Genomic DNA, 25,566 nt, shown 5'->3' on the forward strand with positions numbered 1-25,566 from the left:
AACGTGTCACCAGCGACCAGCCCCACAAACCTTACACAATACCTTTTACATGTATTAATATAAATGTTCCACGGATGGCCCTATCCATGGAATTAGACAATTCTTCTAAAAAATACATTTATTGATGTCATCTATTACTAAAGATCCAGTCATGAAGGAGGTCGGAGCTCCAGCATACAGTCAAGATACCCTGCCTCCTAACTTCTACTGACGCCGCTAACCCGGTCCCCCTCATGAATGAGGGAAGGGGAAATGACAGTAAGTTGAGAGAGAAGCTGGCTGTGTGGGAGAGGTAACAATTTTTCCTCAACCTGCATCGCCAGAGGAATCTCGTGACTCGCCGGAGCCCATTTACTAAGAACAGTGCAGTCCGTGCCATGTGCAGTTTGCCTGTGTAGTCTGCAGGGTGCGCCAGATTCATTATTTGGTGCACCTTTAACATATGGCGTGCAACACACTTCCGACTGAACACCCCCATCGTTCAGAAAATTGTGTTGCATAATGCATAGTGTAGCTGTGCCAGAAAACAGTCGCGTGAGACACAAATGGTGCGGACACTTCTTAAATACATGTGCAAGCAGTTCGCATTAAAAAGAATGTGCAAAACTGGCGCACAACCCTTAGTACATGTGCCCCACTGCCTATTTATGACACAGGTATCCCAAAAGTGCCATACATGCGGCCAAAATATACAACAGCTAAACAACAAACGCTTATCCAATATTTTTAGCTTTTTTTAAATTAAATTATTTTATTCTCTGATTTATTCATTAGAGAAAGGTGGACAGGTATATGGTGAAAAGTTTTAAAGTTATAGTCATGGTGAATGTTGTTGCATGGGTGGTCCTGGGCTTGGAGAGCCCTGATTGCATATCTGATAGTTGCATATCCAATATGCTTATCAGGATTTCTACTAAAAGCAAAGCTCAATCCATAACAGTGGGGGAAAAAAAGGAAGAAATTACAAGTGGTCTGGAATCTATTGAGCCGAAAGTGGTGATTTGGAGTTGGTGGAGGTGGTGAGAGGTCCTCTTGTTAATGATTGTCTGCAGCTCAACTTGAGTCCAACTAGTTGTATGGAGTATTAGAAGTGATATGGGAGAGATTATATGGAGTAATAGGAGGAGATATAGGGAGAGGTTATATGGAGTAATAGGAGGATATATAGGGAGAGGTTATATGGAGTAATAGGAGGAGATATAGGGAGGTTATATGGAGTAATAGGAGGAGATATAGGGAGAGGTTATATGGAGTAATAGGAGGAGATATAGGGAGAGGTTATATGGAGTAATAGGAGGAGATATAGGGAGGGGTTATATGGAGTTATAGGAGGAGATATAGGAAGATGTTATATGGAGTAATAGGAGGAGATATAGGGAGAGGTAATATGGAGTAATAGGAGGAGATATAGGGAGAGGTTATATGGAGTAATAGGAGGATATATAGGGAGAGGTTATATGGAGTAATAGGAGGAGATATAGGGAGAGGTTATATGGAGTAATAGGAGGAGATATAGGGAGGGGTTATATGGAGTTATAGGAGGAGATATAGGGAGATGTTATATGGAGTAATAGGAGGAGATATAGGGAGAGGTAATATGGAGTAATAGGAGGAGATATAGGGAGATGTTATATGGAGTAATAGGAGGAGATATAGGGAGATGTTATATGGTGTAATATGAGGAGATATAGGGAGATGTTATATGGTGTAATAGGAGGAGATATAGGGAGAGGTTATATGGAGTAATAGAAGGAGATATAGGGAGATGTTATATGGAGTAATAGGGGGAGATATAGGGAGATGTTATATGGAGTAATAGGAGGAGATATAGGGAGATGTTATATGGAGTAATAGGAGGAGATATAGGGAGAGGTTATATGGAGTAATAGGAGGAGATATAGGGAGGGGTTATATGGAGTAATAGGAGGAGATATAGGGAGGTGTTATATGGAGTAATAGGAGGAGATATAGGGAGGTGTTATATGGAGTAATAGGAGGAGATATAGGGAGGTGTTATATGGAGTAATAGGAGGGGATATAGGGAGAGGATATATGGAGTAATAGGAGGAGATATAGGGGGAGATTATATGGAGTAATAGGAGGAGATATAGGGAGAGGTTATATGGAGTAATAGGAGGAGATATAGGGAGAGGTTATATGGAGTAATAGGAGGAGATATAGGGGGAGGTTATATGGAGTAATAGGAGGAGATATAGGGAGAGGTTATATGTAGTAATAGGAGGAGATATAGGGAGATGTTATATGGAGTAATAAGAGGAGATATAGGGATGTGTTATATGGAGTAATAGGAGGAGATATAGGGAGGTGTTATATGGAGTAATAGGAGGAGATATAGGGAGAGGTTATATGGAGTAATAGGGGGAGATATAGGGAGAGGTTATATGGAGTAATAGGAGGAGATATAGGGAGAGGTTATATGGAGTAATAGGAGGAGATATAGGGAGAGGTTATATGGAGTAATAGGAGGAGATATAGGGAGATGTTATATGGAGTAATAGGATGAGATATAGGGAGATGTTATATGGAGTAATAGGAGGAGATATAGGGAGAGGTTATATGGATTAATAGGAGGAGATATAGGAGGAGGTTATATGGAGTAATAGGAGGAGATATAGGGGGAGCTTATATGGAGTTATAGGAGGAGATATAGGGAGATGTTATATGGAGTTATAGGAGGAGATATAGGGAGATGTTATATGGAGTAATAAGAGGAGATATAGGGAGAGGTTATATGGATTAATAGGAGGAGATATAGGAGGAGGTTATATGGAGTAATAGGAGGAGATATAGGGGGAGCTTATATGTAGTTATAGGAGGAGATATAGGGAGATGTTATATGGTGTAATAGGAGGAGATATAGGGAGATGTTATATGGAGTAATAGGAGGAGATATAGGGAGATGTTATATGGAGTAATAAGAGGAGATATAGGGATGTGTTATATGGAGTAATAGGAGGAGATATAGGGAGATGTTATATGGAGTAATAGGAGGAGATATAGGGAGAGGTTATATGGAGTAATAGGGGGAGATATAGGGAGAGGTTATATGGAGTAATAGGAGGAGATATAGGGAGAGGTTATATGGAGTAATAGGAGGAGATATAGGGAGAGGTTATATGGAGTAATAGGAGGAGATATAGGGAGATGTTATATGGAGTAATAGGAGGAGATATAGGGAGAGGTTATATGGAGTAATAGGAGGAGATATAGGGAGATGTTATATGGAGTAATAGGAGGAGATATAGGGAGAGGTTATATAGAGTAATAGGAGGAGATATAGGGAGAGGTTATATGGAGTAATAGGAGGAGATATAGGGAGAGGTTATATGGAGTAATAAGAGGAGATATAGGGAGAGGTTATATGGATTAATAGGAGGAGATATAGGAGGAGGTTATATGGAGTAATAGGAGGAGATATAGGGAGAGGTTATATGGTGTAATAGGAGGAGATATAGTTTTGAAGTTTTGCGCATTAAGATTATATTTAGGAAGAATCTTTTCCCTATGTTTATATTAGTATTATATATTCAGCAATGTCCTAAGAGTGTGATTGCCTGCCCTTTGATACATAAGAGCTCCAGTATTATCCTACATGCTGTGGGGTAAGGCTGACTAGTTACTACTGGGTGATAGCAGCAGCGCTCAGTTTCATAAGGGTCATTTCCAGATGGAAGCAGCTGCATAGTCCTGTATGTTATGGAAATCCCATAAGGGACAAATAACATGCTTGCGTGTTACTTATCCAGGGTGTGTGGCTTGCTTCAAGTAAAGTGGATTTATAAAGATTTAATTAACTCTTTGTTTACCAGAACACTTGAGAATTCTGTTTTCTCGTATGACATTATATAAATGTTGCAGTTTGCTTTAATTTTTAGTGTGTTTTATTTCTATAACCACCCATGTTCCTGGTGTCACATTCTGTCATGCAATAAATCTGCACCATTATAATATACAGGATGATGTTTTTGCATTGTATGTATGGCATTGTATGTATGCCTAGGCTAATGTTTAAAAGGACAATATAGAAACAAGGGTGAAGTGCGAACACCGCCCCCTATCTATCCTCACTATGTCTTACAGAGGTGCTGATGCAAATAGTAACCTCCGGTTTAATAGGTAAAAGGTTTGATACATGGAAAAAAGAAAATCATGTTTTTATGGATCTTTAATACAATGTTTCATATAAAATATAGTTTTTTTTTAGCAAATTCTTTGAATCCTGTGAAGCAAAGAAGTTACACAACAATAAAGAATGAGCCCCCTGGACAAGATTCTCAGTCATACCCAGAATACATAAGATTCTTGCATTGTGATCTCAGATCATTACTCTTCTCTTCCCAGAATCCTCTCTTTTTGAATGGCTGCACATAAAGCTCCCATCTCCTTAACTGCATCCTGGATCTGAGCGTTTTGTATCCCCAAATAATACCAAGGAGCAACACATGGCTACGGTTCACTGAGATCTTTTTGTATCTGAGGCTTCAAATTTCCTTATATGTTAGACTCTAAGAAATCTCCAAAAGTCCCTAGGCTAGAAATTCCAGGTTTCAATCCTTTCAATCCAATAAGATTGATTCTTCTGGAGAAACAATGCTGCTTCCACTAATTAACCCTTTCCATGTAGTCCTCTGTGGTCACATTCTTTTTTCTTCCTTTTTTCCTGCCTTTTTTTGGGACATTTTGTGGCACATTGCAATTTTTGCTACTTTTTGATATGTGCACTGAAGTCAGCCGAGTATTAGTTTTTGACCAGTAAGATGCATGCTGTATATATTCTATTCCAGATGTGTAAAACGTCCCAAATGACATTTATCTTGTCAAATGATCTAAAATGTGTGACATTTTTCAGCGCAATAACTCCAGCCAAACCCATACTTAAGGAAAACTTTAAGAAAACTGAAAAAAGTTCATTGAGACATTTGTGCAACATTTTTGAGACATTTCATAAAAAAGTCGCCAAAAAACCCTAACTAAATAGACAAATTTAACACAAGCTAAAAGACAAAATGAGAAATGAGAATGTGCTCAGAGGTCAAAAAACCAGGCAAAAACTAATAACAGTACACAGAAAAAAGATAAATCACCTTCAATGCCTGTAAGCAGCTGCCGTTTAGTGGCAGGATACCCATGGGCTAACCATTGTGTGGCTACCCACCACAATAACAGTGCCAAGAATTAACATGCTGCTTCTCTTTATTATGGAGCAGTGAAGAAAATGTGTAGAAAACATGTTTTATATACTACTCGTGCAGATCAATGGAAAACATTTCAAAGTGACTTTTCTTGAATTTTTCTTTCAAAGCAGAAAAATTTTCTGCAGAAAATAACCTGAATCTATGTGAAAATGACATGGCCTGGTCTCAGGCTTCCGCCATGGCTCACAGCTGTGGATCCTCACACTGTTTAAAAGGGGCTTCTTAGCATATGAACAGCAGCCATGTTACTCTTCTATTACCTCTTTTATCACGCAGGAAAGATACCCTTTGTCAGTCAGATTCTGGGATAGCAGCTCAGTCGGAAGCTGCAAGTGCAGGAGAGAGATACAGATCCTTTCACGGGTGACACCATACCACGAGGAATATATTACAGATGCGTTAGAGAGACAGAATCTGCCTAGGGAGAAATGGGATGCAAATCACCGCTGTCACAGGTACAGAGCCTCGATTCTAGCTGGAACCACCAGAAGAAGTCTGGATGAAGTCCTATGTATTGAAGGGGAAAAAGCGTAGCCAGAGAAGACTTAGAGATATTGGATATTGCGCTTTTTTCTTTCCTTTTTGCATTTTTTTGCCTTTACGCTTTTTTTGCCTTTTTTGCTCGTCAGTCTCTGTCAGCTCCATAAAAATAAACCGGGCAGCCTAGCCATTCGTGACCGGCTACTCCAGTCATCTCAGTATGCGACGCGGGGAACACTTGACCTCCATTCTCATAATCCATGGGGGTGGATAACTTACTTCCTGGGCCAAGAAAAATTGCCCATCAACAAATTAAAAAAAATATGCAGACACAAATTGCAAGTATAAGATAGATCTGCCCCATCTGATACTTGTATCAGTTATGATTAAGAGCGGTTGACCCGCTAGAAACGCGTAGTCCTTACCAACTCTCTTGTATCGGTGTTTTACTAAATAAAGAAGTGTGCACTGGATACTGGCTGGACCGTGAATAATTCTTCTATAAGGTACATCTGCCCCATTGAAGAGATCAGAGAGCGAGTGGGGAACGCATCCAAGGCAGCTATATAGCATGACTTAGTTCTAGAGATAGTAGTCTGTGTCTCATGGTCTTTATTACCTGACTAACCACCTAACAGAAAATGGGAGAGCACAAAAATCCAGGTGTGCCTCAGGGACAGAACATATACACAGCCTCGTCACTGGTATCTTGCACTGGAGACCATCTGTCCTCCTATTCTCCACTATGAGCAGCAGGCACTGTCCATGGGTCTCCACTGTCTTACATTTCTTTAATGACACAGAAATACATACAATTCATAGTGCTCAATGCACTCCATTTCTATAAAAGTCTTTCAATTTTTACTCTTTCAAAAATATATACATTTCCGATATGTATTGAGGCATTTAGTTTTTGTTTTTTAAGTAGTGAAATAATAATTCTGACTTTATTCAGCCACCACTAGGGGGAGCTTTACAGTAAGGTCTCAAACAGGTATTTATGATACAATGGAGATTCAGTATCATAAATACATGATATACATGGGTTCCCAACCCTGAAACTTTAAAAACAGGGGGCCACTGATGCCCTTCTCGTTCCCTGGCTGAACGGATGGTTAGCTACGCATTCAGGTCTGTGGGAGCACCAAAAATACACAAGCACAATTTATTTTTTACTGAATTTGTTGAAAGCAATTGAAAATACTTGAAAATCTGAATAAAATGAATCAATAATAAAAAATGATGTGTAAATGACATTACATAATGTATTTCACTCCATCTCTTTCAATTGTGGAAAAATGTGTGTTGCATGTGTCGATGGTAAGTGTTTGAATGACCCATTAATAAGAGGGCGCCGGGTGTCAATGGTGCCATTCAATGCTTGACATATTTTACAATTTTACGGGGGCCATGGCCTATTACTGGCATCTTAAGGCTCAGTATCATCGCTGTGACGTACGCTGGACATCTTAAGGAGCAATGCATGAAGACCCTGAGGAAAGTGCAAGCAAAAACTTTTAGTTATGCATCCTAGGTGCCAGAGAACATGTATGAATGAGTCTTACCCCACAGAGAAAAGAGAAGGATTCATAAAAATTCACACATTTACAGCTTCCACACAGCTGTCCCAGGCTCCTGGCATCTGTCCTGGTAATCATGATATCATCCTCAAGACGAAAAGCTGGATGTCTGTATGTGTAAACTGTGTGTGGCATAGATCTGTGTTTTTACTCAGCTTTCCTACATTTCTGAACGGCAGCACTGCTATATATACTCTACATAAGTATAGCTATACTACCTAGAAGCAACCAGATAAATTCCTTTCTTGGTATCATTTAAAACTTTACCTGCATAAATAAGCATATACATGTATATTATAAATGAGTATAGAAGAGCTGAATGACATTGCTTGTCAAAGCTGTGACCTTTTTGGTTTTCTTCCAGCTTTCCCAGAATCCTGATTGGCAAATATGCCCAGTTATGTAATACTGTGGGGCACATTTACTAAGGGACGTGCGCCAGTTTTCTGTCGGACTTTGCACATTCTTTCTAGTGTAAAGTACTTGCACAGGTATTTAAGAAATGTCTGCACCACAATTTTGGGGAACACGACCCTTTTGTGGTGCAGCTGCACTAGGTACCATGCAACACAAATTAGTGGCCGTTCCGGTGCTCAGTTGGACCATGCGACGGATTTAACATGCAAAGTTCGACAGAAGTGTGTTGCACGCCCCATGTTAAAGGTGCACCAAAAAAAAGTGGTGCACTCTGTTGGGATAGTGCAGGGGGCACCAGATTCAAGAAGAATGGTCACCAGAAATCCTGAATATGGCACACCCTGCATTATACACAGGCAAACTCCATATAGTGCAGCTTGCACAGTTGTTATTAAAGGTCCCCCTGTGTTCTCAGGATACCTATGCAGACTTAAAACTCTGGAGTCAGAAAAAGTTTAATTACTTTCTCATTGGAAGTTGAAACCTAAAGCGAAACTAAGAATGTCATATTTAGCTGCATTTGTCTGCATTTTGAATAATACTTTATAAAACTTTATTTCACATCAGCAGAGTGTGGTGAGGGAAGGGGGAGCAGCTGCAGTAGTCTGTGTCTAAGTCTCCATGATACATTCTTCCTCACAGGTCACAAGCTGCTGCCCCCTTCACAATGACCTACCTCATGCTTCTGTCAGGGAGCCAGGTAATGTAATAATAATAATAATAATTTTTATTTATATAACTGCACCAAATTCCACAGCGCCTTACAAATCATTATGTGAAATAAAGTTTTATAATGTACTGAAATGATTCAAAATACAGACAAAGGCATTTTTAAAAATCAGCATAGCATAAGCTATTGGAACTTGTCACCATCTGAAAAGGACATTCCTGGTGACATGAATTGTTTTCACCCAGCTTTCCCCAAGTCCCATGAATGGAAATTCGGCATTGATATATGGAGTGTTACATACAGGGCCATGCATAACTAGAAGTTACAGAGTTACGATTAGCAACATTACATTTATCAGTTTTCATACAGCTTTTCCAGGCATCTGAATGGCAGATCTACATTACTTTTCTATATACGCCCTGTATACTGAGCCATAGCTAGTATTCAGTAGTTGAAAGCATCTGGACTACATCCCCTCTAAAAACTGTGGCCATATTATCATCCAGCTGTTCCTAGCCAGGTATATGGGGCTGGATTTCCTGTGCAGGTTTACCACTCCAGAGTAAGGAGTAGAATAATATATTTTCTTTTTGTTTTTACTCTACTTTCCCCAGCATCTCAATGACATATCTGCCCAGATATCCAATGTTATATGCCCAAATGTACCAGACAGATTTATAACTTAATAGGTACCGCAGCATGGTGTCCTCTCTGAATGATTTTTTTATATATTCACCCAGCTTTCCGAGACTCCTTAATGCAGAATCCGCCCAGTTGTACAGTATTATTTTGTGGATAAATTGGGATAAAGTAAGTGTTAGTAAATAAGCCTCATAGTCTAAGGGTCGCGGGTTGCACTTTCGTCAGACTGTTTCGCTGGTTTCGGGATTTGCGCAGCTTTGACAGGTATTTAACAGGGGTTTGCGCTGAGATTGTGTGGCACGCAATGGGATTGTGGTGCAGCTGCACTGGCTTTCATGTGACAGAAATCAGGGGGGCAGGCCACCAGACGATCCAACTGATTCGGCTGAGGATTTAAGATTCAAATTGTCGCAAGACAATGCACTTACATGCACCATGATGAAGAAGGTGAACTCCGGTGGACCTGAGAGGGAAAGCGACACATGCAGGATATCGGGTGCACAATCTTAGTGAATCGTGGCACAGTGCATTATCGCTGGACAATGCACTTTCATGAACTCCGCTGGACCGGGTAAGTAAATGTGCCACAATATCTTCTTGAGGAAGTGCAACTTAATGGGGGACATTTATTATCGACTTTCCAATGGAAAACTGGCAAATTTTTTTCCCCCTTGCTCAGCCTCTTATTTATGAAGTGTGGGCGCCACAATTTTGGTGGTTTTCCAACACTCAGGACTTGTTCTGTTTTGGGTGCAAAATTGTGGCGCTGATTGTTAATCTTTTATGCTTCTTCTATTTTTCTGACACGTTTTTTGGTGCAGTTTTTGGCGCACAATTAGAACAGCTAAAAGCAGGTTTAGGGAGTTCTATTCACCTTCATGAATGTGGAGACAGTTCTTAACATTTTGATAAGTGCACCAAATCCTTAATCCCTTGCACCGCAAACGAATAAGATACTGAAAATTACAGCAAATTAATAAATGCCCCCAAAGAGTTTGTAACCAACTTTCCTCAAAATCTGAAAGAGAAATGTACCCAGATATATAAACCATGGTACCCCCTGAAAATCTAGGCAGATATAACACTAGAGAATCAGCAGAAGCTGTGTGATATCTCCTATGGCAATTTTGATCTTCACCCATCTTTCCCAGACTCCTGAATGGCATATCTGCCATATGTGACACATCCTGCCCCCTGCCATTCACTTTTACATCATTGTCTTCTTTTCTATGGGGATTATCAGCTCCTGCATTCTATACTCTGTGTCAATTTTTTATATGATCAGTTACCTTCTTTCACATCTTGTGCCAACTTGGAACAAAGTTTGTCAGTTATGTGTCAAACAGGTGTGATGATATATGTGGCACCCTGGGTTCTAGTAAAGAAGTAACTAAATGATATGATTGTTGGCGCCAACTGGGTAGAACACCTGGGGCATGTTTTACCCTGGTGCAAGGGGCTACGAATACTGGTGGAAATATCATTAAATTTCTAGGTATTTCTAAACACAATAATTTTTTATCCTAGCATATAACATGTGTGTGGTGGATAGTTCTGCCCAGTATTTGTCCCTCCGGTGCCCAGGCATTGATGTTTATGCCCGCTGTGTGCCACATTACTCTACATAGCCCAGCACAGATTCTTCCTGTCAAATCCCATGTGTGAACAGCAAAATGCAAAGCAAGAGGATCAGCAGGGACAAAGGAAAACGCTGCCTCTTTTGTTTTCTCTTCTCCTCTTAAATAATTAGCAGTTAAGTGTTTTCGGGGCCCAGATCCAAACATCATTCCCTAAATCCAATCCTGACAACCAGTCGTTGCTTGTTGGATCGCTTCCCTGGATGGGAGGGAGGCAGGGAGGCGATGCTGTGTGTCAATGGGATGGACTTGCAGCTAATGGGAGGACAGCTAAGGGGAAGGTTTTCTTTAAACAGAAGGGGATGGCTTGTCAAAGCTTTAGGGGCAGGTGTAGCTGAATCGCTGCATTCTCCATCTGCTTATCACTCCACAACCATCAGCCTTATAGGACCAGGAGAATGGAGGCTCCTCTGCTTGTCATCCTATGCAGCCTAGTAAGTGCATCCTCATTTCCAATGCTTCACCATTCATTACTGACCATTAGATAGAGATGTCAGCATTATATGTAACATGGTGTGTTTGGGGTGTTTTACTAGTGATTGGTCAACTCTATTATCTGGACTCAAGAATAACATCCTTGTCCCTTTCCCCAGAAGTGTCACTTCAGGATACGTGTTGGCTTTTGTCCCCTGTCATCTGTATTTTAGCTTTTCATTGGTATTTAGGCTGTCTTTATGTTGTAGTATATTGCTGTAAGCCATGTCAGCCCGGATCTGCAATGTATAAGGGTTTGGCTTGTTGTGGATAATGCAGTGGTGGATAATTACCTTCCTATTACTGCACACACAAAACCTTCCAGACTCAGATTTCAGCAGGAGCTGCACAATGCATGCCCTTCAGTCCCAACCGTTCATCCCCCTCCGTATGTAGAAAGCCATTAATGGAATATATCAATTGGTTAGTTGGCGCATGGAAGCTGTCACACTGCTTATCTCCTGCTTCCATATTCTGCTTATTTTATTACATTTACAGCTGATTTTTATGGCATTCAAAGCCATTTGACCTTATATGGTTTAACAATGCACTAAATCCACTCAGAGTAGAGTGTAAGCTCTTTGGTCTAACATTCTTCTCTTATGTAGTTATACATGTAGTTATGTAGATCTATTCTCATCTGTAATAGATCAATATAGATTTGTTTCCTATATAATTCTATCCATAATATTTTGGTCTACAGTACAAGTTCTTCTGAACTTTGCTCCATATCCTCTCATCTCTAATAGACTAGATTGCAAGCTCAATGGTCCAGCTTTATAACCCCTTCCTACCCATAAACTTTTGTACATTCTGTAAAATGACATACAGGCAGCTTAAGCTTTAATCATTTCTTCTATTAGTGAACCCTCATTCTGAAGTTCTGGTTACATTTGTGGCACCCTGTCCATGTGCGGACTATGCCAGTGTAAATGGGAAGTCATTTACAGAATAATTTTCTCTGCATGTATTTCCAGCCAGCACTTAGGAATTTGGCAGGCTTGTTATTTTAGAAGTTTTAGAGATTTCACAGGATAGGATTTGAATGGGGAGATGATTTGGGATGTAACTTTTTGTGAGTGGGTTGGTGGAGGGCGTATGATGACTGTGTAAGAGTGGCTTATGAATGATGAAGCATTCTCAATGGAGCGGGGATTCAAGTGGGTGTTTCTCGGGAGAATTGCAATAGAAGGTTATCAAGGTGACTTTTTTGTGTACTTGTGCAGTCAGATTCTTGGGTGTGAGGTGTGCTAAAGTATGTCTATGGAAGTGTAATCTTAAATCTGGCCATATATTGTCCAATTTCTGATTCTGTAAAATCTAACGGGTAGTATGTGAGCCATGGAGACTCAAGAAATTATTTGCCAAAACAATCAACTTGATCTTGAATATATGATGTGGAACTTCAAAGACTAGGTGAAATTAGTTCAGTGGATGTCACCTTTTGACTATAAAAGAATGCATTCCCCATTTTCAAGCGTTTTATAGATGTTTTTTTCCAAGAAACTGAGTCTGATCATAATATGTCCCAATGAATAGAGTTGTAGATGAACTTGACCAAAATGGGTTATAGAGCAGGATTTGGGTCCATGGAGCTTTATGCCCATAGTTGAGTTATAGATTAAAATATGTGTGTGTTAACACCCTAGGACAGTGATGGCAAACCTTTTAGAGACCGAGTGCCCAAACTACAACAAAGACCCGCTTATTTATCGCAAAGTGCCAACACAGAAATGTAATTTGTGATTTATACTCCCTTCTCTGTCACAGTTTTCATTGATACCAGCCCCTGAGGACACCAATAAAGCAGAAAATAGTCCCCGGTAGAGCTGTCACTTTAAAATAGCTCTGTGCACAGCAAGTCCTGGGCTGTCTGGGACTGCAGGAAGATACCTGGAGTCATCTCTGGTGATGACCTGAGTGCCCACAGAAAGGGCTCTGAGTGCCACCTCTGGCACCAGTGCCATAGGTTAGCCATCACTGTCCTAGGAGGTCAGCGGGAACTCAGTAGGTTCTCTTAATGTAGAATACTACATACTACATTAATGTTACATAATCTGTCAGCAGTATTTCAGTAATGTACAAAAGTTACATTAGCTGGAAAGATGCAATGAATGTTGGTTATTTGAGGAATGTAAAGCTGATTATAATGTTGTTTATGGGTCATTTCCCCTTAAGTAATGTCAATTATCAATGAAAAAGACAGTTTGGCAAGTGACATTACTGAACAGGTGTATGAAATATTATATAGATTGCTACATAAAACCTAATACAGAGAAACTTCATCCGGTTTCCTCCCACACTCCCAAACATACTGGTAGGTTGATTAGATTGTGAGCCCCATTGGGGACAGGGGCTGATTTGGCAAACTCTGTGTAGCGCTGCGTAATCTGTGTGCGCTATATGAATAAAGGAATTATTATTATTATAGTATGTGGCATGGGCTCAAATCATTAGATGCAATGATTGGGGCAGGTCGACTTGGTCTTTAGGCTAAAATAAACCAACGGGACAAGAACATTTGGTGTACTTTCCATAATTTTTGGATCAATTCTTCATCTCTGATGCTGTGGACCCTTATAAAAGTGAGAGGGCCAATAAGGGCTTGGTTCCAAATCCCCTGGGGCCCAGTAGAGGCTGCAAGGGCTTCCTCTATGGTACGTACACCCTAGACTGGAATGTTAAATGTCTTAAAAAAGAAGTTGTATCATGTCAACAGTTTTAATACATCATTTCGTAACACTCGGTAACACTCTTTGGTCCCCCTTCTTGTTAATTGTTATTTGGCTCCGATCAGTGGCACTCCCATCATCTAGTTACGTGACATGGGTTTGATTCTGAAAAGTACATTTTTGCATGATGTATGTGTATTCTTGCAATGTTTCAGTAGGTTTCAATAGTAAAACATCACAAACATTCTGGGGGCGGTAGTTTAGTTCACTATGATTTTGGTTCCATGGTGGTCCTTAGACTGTAACCCTAGCAGAGTTATTAGATGTTTTACTATTATGAGTATTTTTGTGGTCTGTTTTGCTTTCATTGAAATTTGGACATATACTGTCATGTATGACTTGGTGGGGTCACATGGGTGCTAAGCCAGTTATCTCTGGTTATTTTCGTCAGCTGCATTGCTGAATTTCAGGCTTCCCCAGTCCATCAGAGCTTTCACTTTCTTCGGTCAAACATCAAACAGCCTAGAACAACATTCCTATAATCTGCTAATTACTCCACCCTAAACCCTGTCAAAAGTTGTAGACCTGTCAAGCATAGAGCGGCAGCAGAATGTGAACACTGCTACTCTCAGGAATACAGTAGTAATAGAATAGTAACAACATGAAGCTATATTAAAGTGACCTTAGACACACAATTATCCTAACCCTGTAATGCATGCAACGCAATTGTAGGTAGAATTGACTTGCACATAATTGGCAAAAATTTAGGGGTGGATTCTTCAGGCACTTTTTTGATCTGCATTGAAACAACTTAATGCTACTGTATATAACCAAGAGCAAATGATTCAGTCGTATGATTCATGCACAATATCTGATATCTAACTAAGACACCACATTCTTCAAGAATCTGTGTGTCCAAGACTTTGCATCTATTCACATGCCTGGTCCCGTGTGTTTAATTGTGTGATCAAATGAATTTGTGCATGTCTACACTGGCTTGTTTGTGGGTGTATAGACTTGTTTTTAATTATTTTTGAGATTTATTCAGTACATTTCTGCCTGGGATTTGTACCCATAAAGTATCACCTCATGCCCACTCTCACAGTCCTAGGCACAATTATACGGGACTTAAAGAGTCCATTGATCAATGACAGACAAAATGCATTTAAGGGTTATTTGGTTAACAACCATTTTTCTCTATCCACAGGATAGCTGATACCTTTCCTCTTTACAGAATCTGGTCGTACATATGCCCTTATTCACTATTCATCTATATGGCACTGGTAGAGATAGCAGAACACAAAATTTGGTTAGTTCCATCAGTGCCAGTGAATGGAAATGGAGAATGCATAAGCCCCCTGTCACCTCATTCAATTGATATGCAATGTACTCCTGTGGCCTTTATCTATGGGGGTCCACCACTAAGATGCCCCTCCCCCGTAAAGTGGTTTTCCCAGGAAACAAGTAAGGCCCTTTCCACAGGATAGGGCCTTACTTGCTAGTAAGTGGGGATTTCAGTGATGAGACCCCCACAGATCACGAGAATGGGCGGTCCAATGGGGTCTACTGTGCTCTCCAATCTCCATAGAGACGAATGGAGCAGAGAAGCCATGCACTGCCGTCTGCTCCTCTAGTCTCTGGAAGTGACGAGGGGCCCGACGGAGGGCCCCCCGTTCTTGTGATCTGTCATCACTGAGACTCCCGCTGATCAGCAAGTCAGGCCCTATCCTGTGGGTGGGATCAAACTTGTTTCCTGGGAAAACCCCTTTAACATTCAGTAAGTAATTCCCTATCCTGACAAACTGACAAAAATAAAGCTATTCATAAATTTTTACATGCAATGGACCAGAACTTGGAGCTCTTGGGCCCTATGAAAAATCTGGAACAAAACCCCACATTGGAAAAGTGACATGTATAATAATGATGTTATGTGAGAGAGGAGTTTGAGGCTGGTCAGCCACTAGTTACTGTATGTCTCTAGTGGCTTTATTGGTCATTGGGGTGGGCCATTCTTACATTGGTATTACCAACCCTGCTGCTTTCATGTGTCTGTCATAGCCCTCAGTATTTTGATTGGTTAATGAGAGGCGTGTACTTTAGGGTTTGTGTTCCTTTAGAAATGAGTGAGGTCCATCAACAAATAGACAAAGCCGGTAGTGATGATTTAATTGCCATTTCAAAGCCACTAATGGTTTCTTTATTACTGACCATCTGTCTTCATGAGTGGGACAAGCAATGATTTTGACAGGCCTCATCTGAGACTAGAGCAGTAGGGGGTCATCACCTTTTTTGTCTCCCAAGAAGGGCCAGATAAAGGAATAATGTTTTTTGTGCCCCTAGGGAGCAGAAGCTGGACAGCAGATCTTCCAACCTATGATCTAATAGTTTCTCCTTTTGGGAAATTTATTGGTAGGTTAGTCAGTGACATCTAGAGCTGTACGTTACAATACAACTTTATAGATCCAACTTTATTTTAAACCCATTCACCAAAAAAGGTACAATTCACTTTAAATGTATGATTCATATTCAGACGTGTTTGCATAGGATTAAATTGGATTCTACGTCAGTGTGTGAGGTATAAAATTGGAGGGTTCCTGCAGAGGGTGTGAAAAGGACAGGTACATACGATGCTTCGGGCATTATGTGTTTACTAGGAACCTGCCGCGAACTGCGGTAAACTTGCACCTGCAGGTTGTCAGCGTCACTTAGTCATGTCAGTCAGGAGGACAGGGCCAAAAGCAGCTGTTCTGCTGCTCTGCAAGAATTCAAACAATCCGAGGGAGGAACGGAGAGATGCTCTGCAAATCAAAGCAGTGACAGAGGCTCTGCAGGTGTCACCTCTGGAGATGTAGTCTGCAGGTGGAATTTATTTCATTAGGGGAATACTCTGCATATCAAAGGCAAGACATCAAATTGCTTAACTTCACCTCTGATACTCAGTGTATTTTATGCTCTGACACCTTTATACATGAGCTGGAGACCTTTATGGCCTTATCAGCCTGAAGATGTAACTCCTCTTATAGTAAGAACAGAGCATTCACAGGGCCTGGTGCTTCTAGAGACAACCTGTGTAATGCATCATTTTCCTTGGTTGGCTCCGTAGGGAAAATATGGGTCCCTGAATACGGGCCAGATTTTTAGCGGATTTTCCACACAGATACTTTGTGGATTACAGTAACTTTCTAATCTGAAATATTTCTACTACATGCACATTAAATTACCAAATAGTTAGGCTGCATCCACAATACCGTACCACAATGGCCCCACAGAGAGATACGGTGCCGCACACGTGTGGCCCATATCACACAGTACATAGGGAAAAGATAGGACATGTCCTATCATTCCCCGTGTTATGGCCCATTCCCAACGCATCTCTATGGAGAGGGGGGGCACCCCTCCTACTCTCCATGGTGCCGGATGTATGCCTGGCCGTATGCAGCCTTAAGAAAATGGTCATTTCAGAAAATTTGATGTAGAGGTTAAAAAGAGTTCAAATCAAGTGATCAAATTGACTCATTATGAAACTAATCCATGGTAAAAAGAAGCTTAATAAAGTATTAAAGGGCACTATTTCAGTAACCCCTATTCTGTGATTAACCAGCTGATCGGTGAGAATGGGGGATCCCATTCTTATTAAAGGGTGGAGTAGCAGGACAAGCATGCAGCCGCCACTCCATTCAATGGTGTGGGAGTGTCACATTTGCTATCCATGAGAGTGATGAAGAGAGCACTTTTTGATACTACCATACACCTAAATACTGTGGCAGACTACTTGCTTCATCTGTTGATTCAATTAGTGAGCACAGGACCCCCATTTTCCCGATTGCTGGGGCTCCCGTTCTCATGATTGTTTGGGATGCCAGACATTTACTGATCAGCTTGTTATCCCCTATCCCAGTGGTAACTAATCTATGGCACTGGTGCACTCAGGCCATCACCAGAGAGGACTCCAGGTCTCTTCCTGCAGTCCCAGAGAGCCCAGGACTTGCTGTGTATAGAGCTATTCTAAAGTGACAGGCCTACCTGGGACTACTGGAGGAGTGGGAAGGTGTGGACAGATCTGGATCATCATTGTAGCACCTGCTCCGACCCTGACAATTCTTCCTGTTTATGGGACCCTGGAGCAAAGCTACAATGGTCATCCAAATTTCTTCTATTTTCTGCTTTATTGGTGTCCTCAGGGTGCTGATATCAATGAAAGCTGTGACAGGGAAGGGAGTATAAATCACAAATTAAATTTCTGTGTTGGCACTTTGCGATAAATAAGTGGGTCTTGGTTGTAGTTTGGGCAATCGGTCTCTAAAAGGTCCGCCATCACTGACCTATCCTTTTGATAGGAGTTAACTAAGATAGTTGGTACAACCCCTTTTACTAAGCATTTTGCATTACAAGGGGTCAGTATTGCAATGCCCAAGTCCATGTTCAGGGTCAGTCCATGTAGATAGGTGCCATTTCTGAAAGGCAGCAGCCATATTATTTCAATCTCTTCCAATCTGTAAGGTCAAGAGATCATTCCTCATTACTGTAAGGCCTGTTCACTTTTTGAAGTCACAATAAATCTTATGTAATTCAGCTTAAAAGGTCTTAATTCAACAACTGTTTATTTTTATAGCCATAAGTCATAAAATGATCTCCACTTAAATAGCTTTTTATAATAACATCTTATTTTTTAATTAGATTTTCATTCCTTGTTATTAGATAGTTTTCAAGTAACCATCATTTAGCCCAATGCCCACAGAGGATTGTAAATGGGCTTTGAGTTAAATATTTTGACAGCTCTCTATTTATAACACATACAACATGCGGCTTAGTCCTTCTCACATTATAACCTCTCCTGATAATTTCTGTTGAAGAAATTTTGGAGACGAAGCATTCATTGAAGGCAAAACCATTTGTTTGCAGGAGGTATTCAGAGAATTATCCAATTGACATATAGTGGGTAGAGGACTGTTTCTATACCTTTTACGTAGATAAATTAGCATTTTTAGACAGAAGTCTGAAAGTCTGAAAGATAACATTCTTGTCTTTAATATAACCCCCAAAAGTAGTTCTAGGTACTAAACAGTGGCGTCTGAAGTGACACGGCACCTGCAGCCCTATGTCTCTTACTATTACTCCATATAACATCCCCAATATCTCCTCCTATTACTCCATATAACATTTCCCTATATCTCCTCCTATTACTCCTTATAACATCCCCAATATCTCTTCCTATTACTCCTTATAACATCTCACTATATCTCCTCCTATTACTCCATATAACATCTCCCTATATCTCCTCCTATTACTCCATATAACATCTCCCTATATCTCCTCCTATTACTTCATATAACCTCTCCCTATATCTCCCCCTAAAAATCCATATAACCTCTCCCTTTATCTACTCCTATTCCTCCATATAACCTCTCCCTATATCTCCTCCTATTACTCCATATAACCTCTCCCTATATCTCCTCCTATTACACCATATAACATCCCCTATATCTCCTCCTATTACTCCATATAACATCTCCCTATATCTCCTCCTATTACTCCATATAACTTCTCCCTATATCTCCCCCTATTACTCCATATAACATCTCCCTATATCTCCCCCTATTACTCCATATAACCTCTCCCTATATCTCCTCCTATTACTCCATATAACATCTCCCTATATCTCCTCCTATTAGTCCATATAACATCTCCCTATATCTCCCCCTAATACTCCATATAACCTCTCCCTTTATCTACTCCTATTCCTCCATATAACCTCTCCCTATATCTCCTCCTATTACTCCATATAACCTCTCCCTATATCTCCTCCTATTACACCATATAACATCCTCTATATCTCCTCCTATTACTCCATATAACATCTCCCTATATCTCCCCCTATTACTCCATATAACCTCTCCCTATATCTCCTCCTATTACTCCATATAACATCTCCCTATATCTCCTCCTATTAGTCCATATAACCTCTCCCTATGTCTCCTCCTATTACTCCATATAACATCTCCCTATATCTCCTCCTATTACTCCATATAACATCTCCCTATATCTCCTCCTATTACTCCATATAACATCTCCCTATATCTCTTCCTATTACTCCATATAACATCTCCCTATATCTCTTCCTATTACTCCATATAACATCTTCCTGTATCTACTCCTATTACTCCATATAACCTCTCCCTATATCTCCTCCTATTACTCCATATAACCTCTCCCTATATCTCCTCCTATTACTCCATATAACCTCTCCCTATATCTCTTCCTATTACTCCATATAACCTCTCCCTATATCTGCTCCTATTACTCCATATAACCTCTCCCTATATCTCCTCCTATTACTCCATATAACATCTCCCTATATCTCCTCCTATTACGCCATATAACCTCCCTATATCTCCTATTACTCCATATAACCTCTCCCTATATCTCCTCCTATTACTCCATATAACACCTCCCTATATCTCCTCCTATTACTCCATATAACATCTCCCTATATCTCCTCCTATTACTCCATATACAGATTGATTGACCCTCCGCCTCTACGTTCACCCACTCTAAGGTTTAAAAAGAGGGGAAAAAAACACAGTTCCTTTCTGAAAAAAACAGTTCCTTTCCAATCAAATGGTTTAGTACTCACGGGGACAGTCCTCAGTCCATACCCAATGTCCTCAGCATTTTTGCATAGGGCATATAGATCCTCTTATGGGGTGCGATGTCTCAACACGGCGTCCCTCCATATAACATCTCCCTATATCTCCTCCTATTACTCCATATAACCTTATCTACTTCTATCACACCATATAATATCTCTCTATATCTCCACCTATACCTTCTGCTATATCTTTCCCTGTTGTATACTGGTGCTGTAGAACCAGACCTGTGTTTGTAAGGTATTCTCACACATGTGGGATGTTGTATATATCATATGTAATATGGCATAGCTGGAACATAGTTTTCGTCCTCTGGAAGTTTTTATACCACTTGTTCACGGATTCCGAGCTCTGTGATCTTTGTCGGTGCATGAACTTTGATGTGGATCATGACAGAGGGGGTAAGCTTTCAGGGAGGGACATATGCTTCTCATATTTAGTATGAAGGTAGGGGCGACCCCTTAGAGCCTGGCTTAGAATTAGAACCTCATTGTTATTTTTTCTTCATCTCCCAGATCCTTAGAAATCAATGTGCATATTAGCATGCTGTTTTATTTCTGTTATCCCTTTAATATGGGACATTTTTTAGACTCTCATACTTAAAAGACATTTGGACCGAAAATTCATCTAAGACCTGAAAATCCTTTAGTCTCCCACTTCCTTCAAGGATTGGTTACCTGGGGTGTGGTATTTCCCAGATCAGGAGATGCCCTTTCATTACCACTATCCAGACCCCTCACAGATGGGCTGTTTAAAGGGCTAGTAAACCTAAAGTACATTTGGCATTATAATAAAGAGCTGTTAATATCAGTCTCACATATGTATGGAAATGTCCTGGGATGTTCCCAAAAGCAGAGGTGTGTGAGAAAAAGTAGTGATTATGGGGGCAGACATTCCCCTGGACTTTCTGTTAGTAATTTCATATGGAAAGAATGACAGCACATAAAACACACAATCCACCGATCTGCATTTTCTTACTTGCTTACTTACTTTGCTTTCTTTTACAATAGTTCTGACAAGAAGCCGGTAGCAGGGTGTCCTACAGCACCACCCTTGTCCTTGGTTTGTACGTGGTACTACATATTAGCTTCATTGAATATAATATAATATATATATTTATATATTCAGAATCTTAGACAACCCCTTTAATCAACTCATATTACAAATTAGTGGAATGTTTGTGTAATGTGCAGACTTTCCAGAAGGTTTGCCGAGTATTAAACTCTATTTGCTCATTTATGAAAATGATCTCTGTTCCTGTACCAGTTATAGCAACTGAGCAGGAGCTGATCTGCAGTAACCAGGTATGGCCACTATCCTGAGATCAGAGCTGTTGGCTTCCTGTTCCATTTTCTGTGTTTTGACTGATGAGTGGGGTAGTCGGGTAAAAAAAAAAAACCTAAAAAAAAGTGAGGCAGATTTATGAATCTTATTATCATCAGTTGGATATCATTGGCTGATGCCACTTGATACATTTTGAGTCATTATTGTCTGCATGCCCCTTCCGTCATTAACCTTACCCATATCAGTGTTTGGTGGGTAGACCCCTCCAACCACTGATATGGGAGTGGTGATCACAAGGGACGCTACATATAGTAATGTCTGCTTGACCCCCTCCATCTGCGGGAAACCTGGACCTGAGATGCCACAAGACCAGAGGTCTGCTACCGGCAAGTCTTAAGATCTGCCTTTCTCAGTCACTACACAGAAACTTTACCACGCTAGGTAAGTAAATGGGTAACCCTAATAGGGACTTATAATTACCTGGGTAAAGTTTTGTATTGGGGGTCAACCTTGACCAATGTATGTCTCTTTTCCCTTCAAGACTTTTCCCCTTGATCCATGTCCTTTTTTCCCACTAAGCCATGATCATGATCTTTTGATGAACCAATGATAAGTTCTGGTTCAGAGGACCTTTAAATGATAAAAGGTCAATGCATCCATAACAAAACTCCTTAAAGGGACTCCAATTACTCTGAAAATCTTGTTACCGCTGCCCTCATTTAGCCTTTGGGATAAACTTGTCTCCCAATATTTTTACTTCCAGATTGGTTATTTATACACGAAGTCCATCATGTTTTCTATGTCACCAGCTTTTTGTAGGGGCATCTTATATTACATAGGTCTATGTGTAGCCTACAGATGTTTATAGGATGGATAAACACATTTTCTGGTTATGCCAAGTATATGGATAGCAATTATTGGAATGGTGAATGACTTGTCTAAATGTATAAAAGAGACAGTGTCCCAGTTGAGCTACAGACATTTTGGTTGACCATTGGCCAGATTAACACATGAAAAGTGGCAGCTCAATTACTCACAATCCATTCAATAAACATCTGTAACTGCTTGACAAATAATCTAACGTCTACATTCCAGCCCACCCATGTTGGGAGTTTTCATCATGGGACATCACAGTTTATGTGACTTTATTCCCTAGAATGTTACAGATCCACCACAGGTTGTCTTATTTAGGAGGAATGGGGGAAGAATATTTTTTTTTTACATTGACTATATTCAGACCTTCTGTATCAAAATTGAGCCACAAGAATTTGTACATCTTGGTCTATGTGTTCTAGATCATTGTTTGTCAATGCGTTTGTCAAGTCAGGAACTTCATACTAGTATCACACATTGGGGCATATTTATTAACGGTCCGCGGAAAACATTTTCGCCGGGTTTCCCAAATATTTCCGTTTTGCGTCGCATTTAACTGAGGTTTTTGGCACTCGGATTTTGCCGATCTGATTTTTCCCGCAACACAAATGAGGGGCGGACGATCCGAAGTATTCGGATAACACGCGGGATTTAACATCTCATATTGCTTCGCAAGCCAAGCACTTACATGCACCAGGAAGAAGAAGGTGAACTCCGGCGGACCTGAGCGGGGAGCGACACATGCAGGATATCGGGCAAACGCTCTTGGTGAATCGTGCTGGACTTCATCTTCGTTGGACCGTCCGGATCGGGGATTGCGACAGGACCGGGTAAGTAAATGTGCCCCATTGTGTATTCTTTTATTAATAGACATGTTAGATACCTCCTGGTATGTTCTAAAACAACATAAACCGTGACACATCCCATTTCTACAAAGGATGGTACGTTCTATAACTCAGTGGCCGTTCTGGCCATCCAGTAGAAGCCATGCATAATATATATGGGCCACTGATCCTATTCCTTGTTTTATAATGCTTGACGTTATCCCTCCACACACCACCCTGCACCCATTGGAAATAGGTTTCAGCTCAACCTTGGTTGGCTCCTTAGAAGCCACAGATGCTTCACATATCTTTCATCTGTTTGACTAAAGCAGCCAACTTAAATGACTGTGCAGCTGCTATGGATTGACTTTGTTTGGGTCAATATTCCTCAGAATTTCAGCTATGATAGGAACTGATCCCTTTAACTGATTCAAGGCAGGCGTAGTCATATGACATCACCAAATTTTGATACTGAAGAGTTTATGTCTATGAGAAGCTCTATTGTAAGTCTGTCTAAAATGTTGGAGGTCATCTTGGTATTTCCGTTGGTAAAACACTGAGAATTGTTTCATGAGATCCATCTTGGTTCTGGGGATTAAGCCTTTTAGAGCAACCAAGACAGGAAAATTATTGATGTTTTCAAGTATCCAGTCAAAGATTGATCCATACAAAGACATGCCCTTGAAGCCGAGGTTGACATCATAGATTTTGAAATACTCTACAGATGAGCTGAGTACATCCGTATGGTATATATGGCTGTTTCACATAATCAGTAAGCTCTTGGGTCTAAGAATAAGCAATACACAATGGACCACTGGGACCACTGGGAATCATAAACCTAAGTCCATCTGTTGCCTTATTTAAGCACTAACACTTCCCTAACTATATTAATATAATTTTAGCTTTAATGGGAGCCCACAGGGCACATCTGGATGGCCTTTATTACATGTATTACTGTTATTTGTTTATAGGCTGTTATTATAGTGTTAGAAGTGTGCCGATTCTGCACAAGAGAGATTGGAATGTACAAATTTAGAGGAAGGGCTTAGAAAACTTTTGTATCTTTTTTTGCAGAAGTCTTATTCTATTTAACTATTTTTTTATTTGCATATCAAACTATAAGGCCAAGGTCAGATTAGTTCATATAGTCAGACATCTTTTGCCCTCAGCATCCGAACTGCTGGATTTCCCCACCAAGGTCTCATTTTGTTCAGTGATGGGCTCAACATCATTACAAACACTGACAATGACAGAATGGGGCACGGAAAATGGAATTTTTCCGTTTTGCGGCGCGTTTTTAGCACACGCAATCAGATTGAGCGCATCAGCACCGGCTTTCACGCAACACGAATCAGGAAGCGGGCCGTCGGATGATCCAACGGATTCGGACAATGCACCAGATGTAACATCTCAAATTGTGTCGCAAGACATGCACTCACATACACAGGGAAGAAGATGAACTCCGGTGGAGCTCAGCGGGGAAGCGACACATGCAGGATCTCGGGCACACGATCTTGGTGAATCACGCTGGACTTCATCTTCGTCAGACCGTCTGGATCGGGGATCACGACAGGACAAGTAAATGATCACGTATAAATGTGTTTAGAACTGTATTTGTGTGTGTATATAAATGTGTGTATAAGTATATAAATGTGTGTGATTGTATGAACATTGTAAGTGTACAGGTATGTAGATTTTTTGCTGGGATTAAGGGGGGCCCCATTCAGAAGTCTGCTATGGGGCCCAGCCTCTGCTAGTTTCATCCCTGGCTAATTGGGATTGAATGATGGAGGATGAAAAGAGCCAGAGTGAGTGCCGAAAGAAGCACTATGCACTGATAAGATAGAAAATGGCCTATATTTGCTTGCACTACTGATTTATGCAAAATTTGTTGAAACGTTAATGACTGTTTAATGAAGAAATGTGCTATTTGTAAGTCTGTGGACTGTGACATCCATTGTGACAACATTAAGGTTCCCATGTTGGTTGTTGGAGACCCATCATCTAAGACAGATACAGTGGACAAAACCAAGTCTCTATACTTATACATTTTTATATTTTTGGGTGAAAATACTCTTTATTTTAATAGCTCTTGTAACTTATAAACGATACTCATATAAAAAAAACCACATAAAAGTTAACTCAGCGAG

At 40.5% G+C, this 25,566-nt stretch overlaps 1 protein-coding gene across 1 annotated transcript in view; it reads left to right on the plus strand.

Annotated features, from left to right (window-relative positions):
- The first annotated feature begins 10,934 nt into the window (after window positions 1-10,934).
- Window positions 10,935-25,566, plus strand: part of NGFR (nerve growth factor receptor) — a 52,686-nt gene continuing 38,054 nt past the window's right edge. Inside the window, exon 1 of the mRNA XM_072111255.1 lies at window positions 10,935-11,076. Within this exon, the coding sequence (XP_071967356.1) occupies window positions 11,041-11,076 (36 nt within the window). The 5' untranslated portion in view covers window positions 10,935-11,040. The remainder of the gene's footprint in view (window positions 11,077-25,566) is intronic.

Source organism: Engystomops pustulosus, chromosome 6 (genome assembly GCF_040894005.1).
Source record: "Engystomops pustulosus chromosome 6, aEngPut4.maternal, whole genome shotgun sequence".
NCBI lineage: Eukaryota > Metazoa > Chordata > Amphibia > Anura > Leptodactylidae > Engystomops > Engystomops pustulosus.